The following is a 14553-nucleotide window of genomic DNA, read 5'->3' as shown; positions in this document are numbered from 1 at the left end:
GTTACCACACCAGGACAATTCAGTTTGCCACAACACACAATAGCATGAGTGCTACAAAGTTAAAACAATACCATTGAAATCTCACGGTCATTTACAGTACTTTTACTTTTGTTTACTTTTACTAAACTTAACAATATCAGTTTTGCTGATGCAGTAAAACATAACCAGATCTACAGCAGAGGATTGAACCTCAATACTTCTTTGGTATGGAACAAAATGTGACCACAGCAGCATCAAAAAGCACCAAAAACTGTGACACTGGTTTAAATCGGGATTATGTAATACTATTACTATGCAAAATCCTTATAACAGTTTGTTTTACAGACAACATTAAAGGTCCCATTTTTTACACTTTTCCTGTGTTTTATTTGAAGAAGATATATTTGTGGTTTTAAGAACCAAAAACCATCTCAATGTTGTTTTAAATCTCCTCTCTCAGGCTTCTCTCTGGATCTCTAGTAACAACAGGTCAGTGAGCCAATCAGAAGAGAGTCTGAACCTCTCTTCTGATTGGCTGACTGTTTTCTGAGTGATCGAATACAATTATAGCAGATTTCAGGTAAACACTCAGAGAAACCAAATCCTGCAAGGTTGGATGGTGGGTCCAGGTGGGTGGGGGCTTGGGGCATAGCTGAGGGCGGTGACTGCTTTGTTGTGACATCACAAAGTTAGAGAAGTCCTGACAGATCATTTAAAGACTAAGTTTCTGAATACAGGCTGTGTGCATTTCTCTGTGGACTGAGCGTTTGATACTTTCACAGTATAACTATAGAAGTTAGACCTGCTGTATAAACAAAAAGGACAAGGACATCACACTTTATACAATATGGGACCTTTAAACATCTGAGAACTCTGGCCTCTTGTTAAATGAATGTTTCTAGGAAACCATTTCTCCACGCTATTTCTTGAACAAAGACAATGGTTCCCAAATTAGGGCTCGGGATCCCCACAAAAGGTCACAAGACAAATGTGTGGGGTCTCTAAAAATGACATTACAAGGTGTTTGGTTGAACTGGTATCAAAGGTGTGGAAAGCAGACACTACTCCACTTTAAGGTGTCTCAAGCTAAAAATGTTGGGAACCACTGTCCACCATCGTTTTAGTATTGGTACGGAAATTCAGGTAACATTGTATTGACAAATTTCTAACAACACCCAGCCGGACCTATAGGTCATGACAAATTGCTTACCACAAAGGTAAAAAAAATCTTATCTTCACTCTCTACTGTATCTGCACATTATCACTTCATTTATTCAGATTTTTCTATTGCACTTTTCACTGTTTTGCAAACTGATTACAATTAAGTCTTAAACTTGAACATTTTGGACTGGCAGCAGGTTAAAATAAATAGCAAACATGATACACATGGATAATGAATTTGACTCAGTCATGTATAAAGAACTGAATCTCCTCTAAAAGAAATAAAAAATCTGCCTGGTTGGTAAAATACTGGAAGTGAGTGGTGAATTGTGGGATTTAACAGCCTTTTTGGCTTGTGTCCAAAAAAAAAAAAAAAAAAAGGTCAGTTTTGCCCTTTCATTACTAATGTGACGCTTGGCTTAACTTTATAGAACATGGCACAGCAGAACAATATGACCCTGTTTCTGACCTTTCAGCCACCGGTTCAACAAAATGTGTATCATGAGCTTGTGCTGCCAGTCGCTGCTTTCTGATGAGAGAAAAGTGGTGAAATGTGAGACGGCTCGTTGTGCACCTATGGTTAAAACTTCATGCAGTCAGAGCCCTATAGAAAAGCACAAAGTACCATGACTTTAATATTCATCTAATGTGGTCAAGCGAGCTGGAGAGCAGCCAGAAGTGCCTCACACTTTTCCAAACAAAGTTTCACTGTGCCACAAAATAAATGGAACAAGACAAACACTAACAAACAGTCTCGTGTAATAAAAAGGACATAAACCGCTAACGTCATTAAGGCCCCGAGTTTGAATCTGCAGAATATAAGTCACAAAGTAGCCCAGTGATCTTATTTGACAGTAACACAATCATAATAATCTAAATGAAACTGAATTATTTTGACTGTGGCTACCATTTAAAGTTTTCCTGCACTTGAGAAGGAGTTTGAACTTGTGATCAGTGTGTGTGCGTGCGTGCGTGCGTCTGTCTGTCTGTCTGTCTGTGCTTCTGGCAGCGTTTGCTTGCATGCATCTATGCATGACCGAACGTTTATCCAACTTTTATGGCGATTGTCTCGTAAAAAAACGCACAGACGCTCTGGGACGACCGGCGCTCCAGAGCACCGGCTCACCCACCCACCCGCAGGTTCACCCGGAGCGACCACCTACCAGGAGGGCCCGGCAGATGCATCACCTCCACCGTGTCCGGCCAGATTACTGCGTGAATTACAACCTCGGCTACGGCCAGGGACTGCAGCGATACCACCTTTTCTCAAGCACATGTGCTGAGGGAAACACTCTAAAATATGGCAATTAGACCATGAATTACAATACACAAGGATGCAGTTTGTTCTGCATCATTCCTCGTCCAGTTCTTGTAAAATGGGCCTTTTGAGGACCATGAAATTTTAATACTAAGCTTGTGTATAATTCAAATGTAATCAAGGCCTTTTTTTTTTCAATTCAATTTGATTCGATAAAGAACATTAAACGCACCTCTTAGGGGGGCTATCTGTAACACTGTTCGACCTTTCTCTGGAAGCAGCACTCATCAATATTTCAGTTTTTATTAATACTCACACACAGACACAAATGCACAAACAAAAAGCCGCATCCGTATCGTATTGTCCAGCTGTACATGACCTTCTCCTCCCTGCCTGGTCGACCTGTCTGGCTGTACAGGTTTTATATTTCAGAGGCTTTTTTTTTTTTCTTGCCCTCTATTTCCTCTGATGCCCTAATCACATTACCCTCCAAGTTCATGTTGGAGGAGGTTCAGCATCACCAAAACACAGAGAAAGCAAAGGAGGGAATGAAAGAGAGTGAGAGACAGAAAAGCAAAGAGACTTTGAAGTTGGCTGCCAACAAGATTTATGAATCAGACTGATCCACAACACAGAGAGAGAGAGAGAGAGAGAGTGAGAGAGAGAGAGCGAGAGAGAGAGAGTGAGAACCAAACAGCTTCCCAGAGACACAAAGCAGGCAGGCTGACACAAAGGAGATGCAAAAGACACGGAGATATACAGCTTAACCAAGAGGAGGATGAATATAATGGAGCTCGGGCTATCCATAGCAACAAAGATCAACACTAATTTCTATATCTGACTCAGCCATCTGCATTCCCCGACTGTGATGTACAAAAGCCCCGGGCAGGGAGATTGAGCCCTCTTGCCCCCACCTTCTGAGGACATGATCCCGAGCACTGTGCCCTCGCCTCTTCCTCCCCATGATTCCTTGCTACTATGCCTGTGTCTGGCACTTCCCCACCACCACCACTCCTCTTCCTTCATTCCCACAACTCCCAATAACACCGTCTGACATGTCCAGAACCCTCCCAGAAACACTCTTTTTCTTTTTTCCTTCAATCTCACGAGTCCACACAGCTCCGCCGTACATCCTTTACTGGTGAGGAGAAGGGAGGAAAGGTGGCTGACGGGGGCATCCATACACACTCTTAAATCTGCCAAGGAAAAGACGCTGGCACAGACAGAAAAATAACAAAAAAAAGTCTCCCGAATCATGACCGGGGCTGTTTAACACTTTATCTGCGGAGGCAAAACAAAGGAGGGCCTGCTGAACGCTCCTACTGTGTTTTCCTTCAATGGGGGGAACAATGCCTTTAAGGAGCAGGGGGCAAGGACTGATGTTGCACTTAAGGGCCTCTCTGAGAAAAAAAAAAAAAGCACTTAATTCACAGTGAGTTTAAGAAAACAGTTTGTAGCAGTCTGGAGTATAGGGGCTGGAGGGGCTGAAGAGGAGGCAGATGAAGGGGGAGAGGAGAGATAGAAGACAAGAAACAGAGACTGTTGAGGTGTCAGGGAGATTTCTATAATGTCTTTATCGTTCTGTGACGGTGTTTTATTTCTTTTGTTAGAGGAATCCTCCAAGAAAAACCTTTGTGTGGAGCTGAAAAGAGTCAACAGTAACAACACTGATAGTGGATGGCAAATATAGCTGACTACACTAGTAACACACGGTATGCTGTTTAATATAGTTGCTAATTGTCTTTATAAAATGGGATATCATGAAGGAACAAAATAGAAATCAACATAGAAAAGTATTTAGCAATATTTTGCCAAAAATCTGAGGGTTGGGAACTGACTGATGTACAGAGGAGAAAGGGATTATACTGCAGGTGTGTGTGGGAATTTTGATACCTTTCATTACACTATGAAATGATCCTATTGTATCTGTTGTGGGTCCGAGCTGATTCAGCTGCTGTTGTAGGGCTATGAGGTTTTCAGTGGAGGAACCCTTTAAAACCTGCCTCTCATGCAACTGTTTTGATAATCGATTCATCTTTTTTAATCTAATTTATCAATGTAAAATAGCGCTTAGCTGCATCCCTGACCTTTGCACTTGTTTACCTGCCAGAATCTCCAAGTAAAAATCATTCTGCACGTTGGAAGTCAATATATGAACCCAGAAGTGTCAAAACAATATGAGCTGCAACACATGCAAGACAAAACTTCCCTTAACACCATGAAAAAAATCATTTCAAGACTAAATTCACGCCCAGCCACACAAGGAGAAACTCTCTCCCTCGTGTTCTGCCTCATCACTGTCCCACTCTGTGAGGTGCAGGTGTTTTGTGTCTACCAGCTGATGGGAAACACCTGCTGTCACATCACTGATCAGGACTGTGGCCAAATGTTCAACCAACACCTGAAAGTTTCAGCTCATGGAGAGACGTCTGCCACAGGTGATTCAGTGTGACCTTACTCAGTGTGAGTTATGGTGGGGGTGGGGTGGGGTGGGGGGGCTTCCCTTCACTGCTAAATGAGGACATCGCAGGATGTGATGAATCAAAACCTTGAGTGAAATAGAAAACATCCTCCTAAAAACTATGAATGGAATATGGATTCACCAACAATGGATGAACCTGTTGCCAAGAGATTTTTCTTTCAGCATTTTTATCTCCCAACCAGTTATTAAGAGGAAAAAACACAAGGATTTCTGGGTAATGAAGTCATTTGAATAACATTCCAAACTGCCACTGAAGAAAAACAACCAAATATGATCATCTAACAACCGCTGCATAACCACTTGTTGGCTTAAAGATGACCTAGATGTGAGACAAAGGGCACATATAGTCCTGCAATGATTGATCTATTCGATAATCAGTGACAATCAAACTTTCCAAGATGCCAAAAAGGTCAGGAAATAACCCAGAATCCTATCCCCTCTTCCTGTAGCAGGCCTGAGTTGTTTAAGATCACCATCATCGATAACGCATGTCCAGCCAAATTCCCTTTGTTTGAGTCTTTCCAAAACATCACACATGGTGCACAGCAGAGGGAGGGAAAAAAAATGCCAGTTTTCCCCTCATGCATCCAATCAATGGGGAGAATGGGAAATGGAGAATGTGAAAGGGTCACAACCCCGGGGATGGAAATAATCCCCCAGTTGCTACCGGGTATATGGTGTATAAACACTGCACTGCAAAAACATTAGTCTAAGTCTGAAGGTTTACACTATTGTACCACAGTGCGCTTTGAGGTCTCATTGACAGAGAACATACAAATACTATGAGTGTATGAGTAAAAAATATAGCTATAAACGACTGCTCAAAAAAAAAAAAAAAAAAAAAGGCCATATTTCCAAATGTAGAAGGTCATTTGAATTCCTTCAAGTTATTAGATCTCACGCTTCTCATAGTGGAGAGATCGACTACTCAGCCAGGTGGTATGGTAAAGCCATCTCTCCAAGGGGTGAGAAAGTTCAAGCTAAGCATGAAAGCAATCTAGAGTTTAAAGTTTGGGAATGGAGCACCGAAGCACTATATTCTCTCATTAGCCCGACAGTAGAGTCTGCAGGAAAGCAGATTGCCATCTTCGCTGCAGGCAAAGCGAGAGAACATTTGATATTCCCATTTGGCCCGGGCAAAACCTTTAAGTTAACTTAGCTAACACGATTTTGCCAAGTAATCCTTGATTTCAATAATATGCGAGTTTGTCTCCAAATAACTGATTGCTGTATTGGATTTCAGTTTCAATATCTGCAGTGGTTGAAAAGGCATCAATAACAACTGTCAAAGGCATCCTGCTAATCTGGAAGTCTTATATCATTTCACATCAGGCATTTTTTGAAATGCAGTAACATAAAACACATTTATGAAGAGCAGAAAGAAGGTGGCACCTTTTTGGGTTTTTTTTCCTGCTCTGATGAAGTATGTGTGTCATCAAGCCTGTAATAACATGGCACTTTAAGCCCTGGTAAAAAAAAATTTCAAAGCATATAGAATCACATTTGTTTTTCATTTAGGCCTTAGGCACCCAAAACTAAGTTTAGGGTCCCTGCGCAACACTTTAGAGAATTTAACTCCATCTTTTTTTTTTTTGCAAAGCACAATGCAAACTCAGTGGACAGCTTAAGTTTCACTCTCTCTGCCCTCAGCGTCTTTTCACTGTGTCTTAAGAGGTCACCCAATTTTAATGGTCACTTATTGCCTGTGGAGCAGTTCCTGGTGGTATAAAGGTACCCCACAAGACCACCCCAGTGCCAAAACAGCCTCAGGCTCAAAGGCTCACAAGTAATACTGGTACTGATGATGCATGCCTGCACTGGAAGACCATATGAATTACTCTCTTTTTCATTTCTACTTGAGACACTGAGGTAACCATCATGGGCTTTGAACCTGAAACAGCAGCCTTGAATGATTTATGTCTACAGTGGGGAAATTAAAATGGGTCTTTTTTTTTTTTTTGATTTGTGCAGTTCATATCCGCTGATAAGAACATTTCTGTTCATGAGCGCACGAGAGGAGGTTGTGCAGAAGACATGTAGCGCTCATTTCCCTTTCCCAGACTGCTCAGATATTAGAGGAGGCATATTCAAGATGAATTGTTATGGCTAGTATGTTTTTGGAAATGGGGAACAATAAAGTTATCATGCCAGAGAACAAGGCCTTCTTACTACTGTCCAAGAAAATTATGATTTAATATAACGCAGAGCCGTGCGTGAAAAAAGGAATTTAATTAATGAGCAGACAAATGCAAGAGGTGGCTCTGTTTTTTGTGTGACTTGGACAGTCTCACTCCCCCGTTTTTTCCACTTCAAACCTTGATCTCATTTCACTTATTCCATCCAAATGTCTCTAGTCAATGCCAGCGGGTGAGTTCATGCCCTCTCCTTGCCAAACAGATCAAATAGACCAATAGTACAAAATATAAGGTGGCTTTCCAGTACCTGTAGAGAATAGAAGAGTCAGCAGTACACTAACCTCAGCACGCTGTGTTCTGGGCTGGCTGGCGTCTGTCTCGATGGCGTACACATCCACGAGGTAGAGGTCGGAGCCTTGTTCTCGGTCCAGCTCTGCAGCCGTCTGTATCACTCCAGTGTTGCGGCCGATGGTGAAAAGGCGCCCCACGGCTTTCCCACCGCTGCGCACCGCCACGATGAAATACTCCACTTTGGTGGCGGAGCCGCGTGGGCTCGAGGCGTCCAGGGAGATGACGTTGGTGCCCGGCGGCTGGCCCTCTTTGAGGATGGTGATGTATTTGGGCTGGGAGAAAACGGGCCCGTCCATCCCTTGGAGGATGATGGTCAGCTCAGTTCTGGAGGTCTTGCGGTCGGTGCCGTGGTCAGTGGCCGACACCGTGAGGGTGTACATGAGTCGGGACGGTACCAGCTGGGAGGCCAGGCGAATATCTCCGCTGTACCTGTCCATGATGAAGGTGTCCGAGTCCCCTTCCACAAGCTCATACTCCACTTCCCCATTGGACCCCTCATCGGGGTCAAAAGCCACGACCGTTGTCAGGATGGAGCCGATGACTATGTTGGGCTCAGCCACAAGAGCATTCTGGGATACAAAAGTGGGAACGTTATCATTCAGGTCTGTGACCCATATTGTGACATTTTTCAGGGCAAAGCGGCGGGATTCAACAGGAACCGCCTGATCCGTGGCCTTGACTGTCAGCTCGAACAGATTGGAGAATTCCCTGTCGATTTCCTTGTTGGTGTATATGAGCCCGGAGCTCGAGTCAATGCTGAAGTGGCTCCCCCGAGGAATCTGCTGAACTATGGAGTACTCCAGCTGCCCGTTGATGTCTGCATCTGTATCATGAGCCGTGATGGTCATGACTGAGGCTGAGATAGGAAGGTTTTCAGGGATGGATTTGAAAATGTCACCAGGAATAAATATGGGAGGGTTATCGTTAAAATCCCTGACGTGAATGACAACAGGAATTGATGAGGAGCGGGGCGGTCTGCCATTGTCCTTTGCAGTGATGTTGAGTTTGTAAAACGACTGAGTTTCATAGTCCAGCCGTTTAACCAAAAAGATGCTGCCAGTGTTGGGGCTGATGCTGAACGTGCCGTGGTTGTTTGTGGCCGTGATGCTGTACGTTATGTCTGCGTTTTGACCTGAATCTGCATCAGTGGCGGTCACCGAGGCCACCAGCTCTCCTATCCTCATGTTCTCTAACACGTCCACAGACAATGAGGATTTAGGGAAGGAGGGGGAGTTGTCATTCTCATCCAGGATGCTAATGCTAAGCATGCAAGAGGAGGACAGGGGCACAGCTCCAGCATCAACAGCTATTATTTTCAAAGAATAGGAGGATGTAGATTCATAATCCAGCTTTCCAACTAACGTAACCTGTCCAGAGCTGCTATCAATAGTGAACTGTCTCTCCTCGTTGCCCTCGGCGACGTGATAACGCACCAGTCCGTTTTTGTTCTCATCCACATCAGAGGCTGAGACTCTCAGCAGCTGTGTCATGTTCTGAGCCGACTCCGAGATGGAGGCCTGGTAAATGTCTTTGGTGAATTTAGGCGGGTTGTCGTTGATGTCTTGAATGTAAACTTGCACTTTGGCCTGGTCTCTGAGGGGCTTGGGGAGACCCTGGTCTGACGAGACGACCACGAAGCTGAAGACGGCGGCGCCTCTTTGTCTCATGAGTGACTCGCGGTCCAGCTGCAGCGTGCTGGTCAACTCCCCAGTGATGGCGTTCAGTTCAAAGTTGGGCTGCGGAGTCTCAAACGTGTATCTGATCTCACTGTTTGGGCCAAAGTCTTTATCTTCAGCGAAAACTCGCCCGACCAGCGACCCCCTCTTCTGCTCTTCCTCAAATCGAAACACATAATTGGTGCTGTTAAAAAGAGGACGGTTGTCGTTTACATCATCTAGAATCACACTGACGTTGACGGTGGCGCTGAGCGGCTCCACGGCTCTGTCTTTGGCCACAACCACTAAGTTGTATCTGTCCTGTATCTCTCTGTCCAGCTCTGCTTTGATGTACAACTGTCCGTCTGGAAAAATGCCAAACCCATCACCTGTGTTGCCACCGGCGATGTCATACATAATCTCCCCATTAAGACCAGAGTCTTTGTCGGTGGCCTCCACTTTGAAAAAGCGGCTGTTGACAGGTTCAGACTCCAGGATGATGACCTCATAAGAAAGCTGATCAAACACCGGCGAGTTGTCGTTCACATCGTAAACACTGACGATGAGGACGAGGCTGGAGGTGTGCTGGGGGACCCCCATGTCGGATGCCATGACCTCCACCTCATAAGAGCTTGTGGTGACCTCCAGCGGCCCAGTCAGTGTGATGAGGCCGTGCTTCTCATGAATATGAAACAGGCCCCTGGGGTTTTGTTTGAGGCTGTAGACCACCATGCCGTTTGTGCCTTCATCAGGATCTGAAGCTTTGGCCTGGAATATGACATGACCTGTGCTCCAGTTTTCCACTGCGCTCACATGCTCCACAGCGTGAATAAAATGAGGAGCGTTATCATTTAAGTCCTTCACAGTGATGTTAACAAAAGCCTCTCCTGTGATCTCCCCAGCTCTGGCTACAACTTTCAGCTGATAAAACCCCTGCTCCTCTCTGTCTATCTGGCTCGAGGCTGTGATCTGACCCTCGCTGTTTACAGCAAAAAGCCCCCTCTGGTCCCCCGAGGTGATCAGATATGAAATGTTTGTGTTCAAATCTACAGTGGTGGCTGACACCGTCCCTATCGCTGTGCCTGGGCCGACATTTTCAAACATGACAAAGCTGTAGGCTTTCTGGCTGAAGACTGGAGGGTTGTCCTGTGTGTCTATGACAGTTACAGTCACAATGGCTTGGGTGTGTGAGCGCAGGCCGCCGCCATCTGCTGCTGTCACCTGCAGCTGGTAAGCAGTTTTCTCCTCTCTATCCAGGGGCACAAGCGTGGTGATTTTCCCCGTGTTGCTATTAATGCGGAATTTGGAAGCATCTCCAGCTGTAATTATATACTTGACTGTGCCATTTCGACCCAAATCGGGGTCTGTGGCTGAAACGGTGGTTACATAAGAGCCCGAGGGCTCGTTCTCTTTCACATTGGCAAAATACTGCACAGGGTAGAAAACCGGCCTATTGTCATTGATATCCTTCAGTGTGATGTTGACTTTTCCTACGGAGTGCAAAGGGGGGCTGCCTGCGTCTGCTGCCTGGATGTGGAGTAAGTAGGAGGCCTGATCCTCCCTGTCTAGCTCCATGGCTGTGCTTAATCGCCCTGACATGGCATCCAGGCGAAACAGCTCCTGGACGCTGGCTGGAGTCTCTGCATCAAATGAGAACCGGATAGTTCCGTTGGCCCCGAGGTCGTCATCTGAAGCAGACAGCATCACCAGCTCAGTGCCAGCAGGAGCGTGCTCCACCAGGGAAACATGATATGTGCTCTGTGTAAATGTGGGCACTTGGTCATTCACATCAGTGATGTTGACTATCAGCTTAGTGTAAGAAATCTTGGGCTGCAGCCCCTGGTCTTTGGCACTAATGTTGAGCACAATTTCAGATGCTATTTCTCTATCCAGCAAAGCGGCGCTGGTAACCAGACCACTGTTTTCACTGATGGAGAACCAGCCCAAAGCGTTTCCAGACACCAGGGAGTAGCGCAGGTTGGCATTTTGCCCAGAGTCACCATCTGTTGCAGAAACCCCTTTAATGTAGCTGCCTTTTGGTATGTCTTCACTGATATCTACTGTGTACAGTGTTTCCTGAAATATGGGTGGGTGATCATTGATATCATTCACAAAAATAACCAGACTGGCAAAAGAGGAGCGGGCCATGGGCTTGCCATTGTCTGACACAGACACAGTCAGGTTGTAAGAGGAGATTCTCTCTCTGTCTAACACACTGGCTACTTTGATCAGACTCAAATTGGGCACAGAGGACGTGTGCACTTCAAAGTGTCTCTGCTCGTTGCCTCCTAAGATTGAAACGGATATGTTTCCATTAGCTGTGGGGGAGTCTGAATCGGAGACGGTGAGTAGAGCCACGACCGTGCCAATCTGTGCATTTTCATCAACAGAGGCAAATTTAGAAGTAGTGGGAAAATATCTGAACTTCACCACAGGGTCGTTATCATTCACATCTAAAAGTTTTATTGTGGCTTCTGTTCTGCCGGACAGAGCAGGAACCCCGTTATCTACTGCATGGATAGTCAGAGAATACTCCTTCTTACTCTCATAATCCAAACCCTCTTTTATAATAATAGTACCTGCTTTAGGGTCAATTTGAAAAGGCGTCCCCTCGTCTAAAAAGTACCTGATTTCAGCATTGGCTCCTTCATCCTGATCTGATGCTGTAATCTGCAGAATACTGGAACCTACTGCTGCATCTTCAAAAACACTGGTTTGATACTGGTCTTGCTCGAACATGGGGGGGTTGTCATTTATGTCTTGAATAGTGACGTTTACTTGCAAGTAGCCAAACTTTTTCGGGTCTCCTTTGTCCTCCACTTCAATCAGGAGCTGGTAGAAGGGAGTAACTTCCCTGTCCAAGCCTCCAGTTGAAACAAGGTGCAAGAATGCCCCCTCTCCACTAGGATTGACGGTAATATCCAAGCGGAATTTCCTCTGCTCGTTGCCTTTCACTATTCTGTACGTGGTGTGATCGACTCCGTTACTTCCAATGTCTGAATCAGTGGCAGTGTCCAGGATCACTTGCCTGCCGCTGCTGGCGTCCTCCTTAAAAGACACGACAATTGACGCGTCTGGAAACACCGGGGAGTTATCGTTAATATCCAAAACTACTATCCTGACCTCGGTGGGGTACGTGGGCTGGCTGGACAGCACCACGACGTTGATGACATCACTTTGCAAAAGCTCTCTGTCAATCACCGACGAGGTGTAAATGACTCCCGTGGTGCCGTTAATTGCAAAAAGTTTGTGGTTCTCGCTGAAGCGGTACGTGAAGCTCGGCTTGGTCTCTATCGTGCCCACGTAGGTGCCGATGGGCTGCTCCTCCAGGACCTGAAACTCTTGACGGACTTGGCTGGATGCTGAGTACTGCGACAGAGTCCATAACATCAGTAAAATCAAATGAAACCGGCCAAAACCCATACCTGTGAGCGCCATGGTCAGTTAGCCAGTCCACCTTTCTCAGACAGAGTCCATGCCTATGATGCATCAACTTTACTGAGGTCTGCCGAGACTCTAAAGCATTGTATTCCAACAAAAGTGCCGTGAAAACTCAATGGGAAACACAGCAGCAGCTCTTTCCACACTTCTTCAGTGTCCCCAAAGTGCTCCAGAAGTGTTCCTGTTTTATCCTGCGCAGCGCACTGTTTCAGCGCAACAATGTCATCTGAATGGAGAGAATGATTCCTGCAGATCAGGGAAGTTTCATTTCAACTCCTCAAACAGCATTCTCAGAGCGGAATCTCACAATTCCTAGAAAGGCAAAAAAACAAAACAAAAGTTCCTCACTCCTTGGAGATGCGTACAGAAAAAAAAAAAAAAAAAGTTTATCCAAAGTTTGGGCGCAAGTCAGCGGTGTGGAGTGTGTGCAGGCGGCTGAGCTTATACGCACCGTCCCGTGGAATAACGGTGCAGGCGCTTCAGTCATATTGTGCTCAGGAGTCCCAGTAAGTTAGGACAAAGCTGGAGTTCGGCAAACTCCCTCCCATCGCCGATCCCATTGGATAGCGGCGCTCCTGCCCGCCCTCCCACCGCCTTTCTCTCCCTCTATTGTGCAGCGCGGCTCGTTGTCCCCGCTTGCGGAAGAGGATGTCAATCAAATTAGACAGGTAACGATGCCCCGAGAGCTGCTAATTACCTGCATAACAGACGAGGTGTTAAAACAGTGTGCAGGAGAGGAAAGCAGAGTTCCTACTGAAATAAAGAAACACAGTATTATGATCATGTGATTGAAATATTTCAAAAAAATATGTAAGCATACTCATAATAAAGTCATATTACTGGTGATATATGTGGTAAAACTCATGTGAAAAGGTTACTTTAAAAACATATTTGAATATTAAAAAGTCCTATCTGAAATATTCTTTAGTATTATAATAATACCATAAAAGATAAATATCTATCTTCCATATACATATATATAGATATATATAGATATGATAAAGACTAGATCAATAAATTAAAGATATACTGTTTACCCCTCTGTACAAGTTGCAATATAGGCAGTACTCATTTGAAATATAATGATTTGGTGGTTAATTATTAAATAAAATTATATAAAATTATACATTGTTATATAATGTATAATTTTAGAGAGAGAGAGAGAGTGAGAGCCTATATTCCAATGATAATTATGTGGCTAATAAAGCCTCATGTTGATTCCAGAGGTCATCCCATCAAGTTCTTAACTGTAGGTAAATAGTTCCATCTAGTGGCTAAATCATGGTATTACTACAGTTCACTGAAGCTTTGTGAAGAGCAGCAGACAAATGTTTAAACACATGTAACTTTGGCAGTGTCACCAAAATTTAAATTGAGTATTAGGCTAGTCATTTTTAGAGCTTGAGGAACTTGTTTTATTTTTTTTCATGCAACCATACACACATGTAAAATGATGTAAGCACACAGCTGTCAGGAAACAAAATCATATACCAGAATTAGAGTAGAACTTCTCTGGTTAAGGTTATTTATTTATAAATCTACTTATGTCAAAGTAGCAGTTCATCCTGCCTGTAATGACAGATGAGATCATCCATAACATCAACGCACTGATGATAATTTTGCAACAGAAGCGTCAACACGGGATAGATGCTGTTTCTATGACCCAAAACTACAACCCCAACTAGTATGGACAACAAACCATCACGTCCTTTCAGATTCACATTCAATGGCAGCTGTTTTTGATTTTAGAAGTGAAGCAGAGATCTCAGTAGAACTATTCTGCGTGACATCTCCCAGATGTTCTTTCTGTGAGAACCAGTTATTAAATGTTCTAAAAAGCCAAGAATATGAAAGCTAATTTTTCCAACTTCATTGGCTCCATATTGAGTGAAATTCAAATATATAATGCAGAAGAGACATTTAGAGCTGGAACGATGTAAAGACAAAATTATATGTTGGTCAAAACAGTATTTGGACAAGTTAAGGATTACAATTAAATAAATTATAGACCATCTGGCCTGCAGCATTTGTGCATTTTTTATATTTTGTGATCACTTTAATTACATGCTTTTTTTTCTACCATTATTTATG

At 44.2% G+C, this 14553-nt stretch overlaps 1 protein-coding gene across 2 annotated transcripts in view; it reads right to left on the bottom strand.

Moving 5' to 3' along the window:
• fat4 (FAT atypical cadherin 4) overlaps positions 1-12915 on the bottom strand; it is a 107211-nt gene extending 94296 nt beyond the window's left edge. For both annotated transcript variants that reach the window (XM_056382337.1, XM_056382338.1), the window contains exon 1: positions 7357-12915. In XM_056382337.1, the coding sequence (XP_056238312.1) occupies positions 7357-12459 (5103 nt within the window). In that variant the 5' untranslated portion in view covers positions 12460-12915. The remainder of the gene's footprint in view (positions 1-7356) is intronic.
• Positions 12916-14553: the final 1638 nt, after the last annotated feature.

The sequence above is a fragment of the Seriola aureovittata genome, chromosome 8 (genome assembly GCF_021018895.1).
Source record: "Seriola aureovittata isolate HTS-2021-v1 ecotype China chromosome 8, ASM2101889v1, whole genome shotgun sequence".
NCBI classification, from domain to species: Eukaryota; Metazoa; Chordata; class Actinopteri; order Carangiformes; family Carangidae; genus Seriola; species Seriola aureovittata.
The sequence above is the reverse complement of the archived record's forward strand: the minus strand, read 5'-3'. Positions and strand labels throughout refer to the sequence as shown.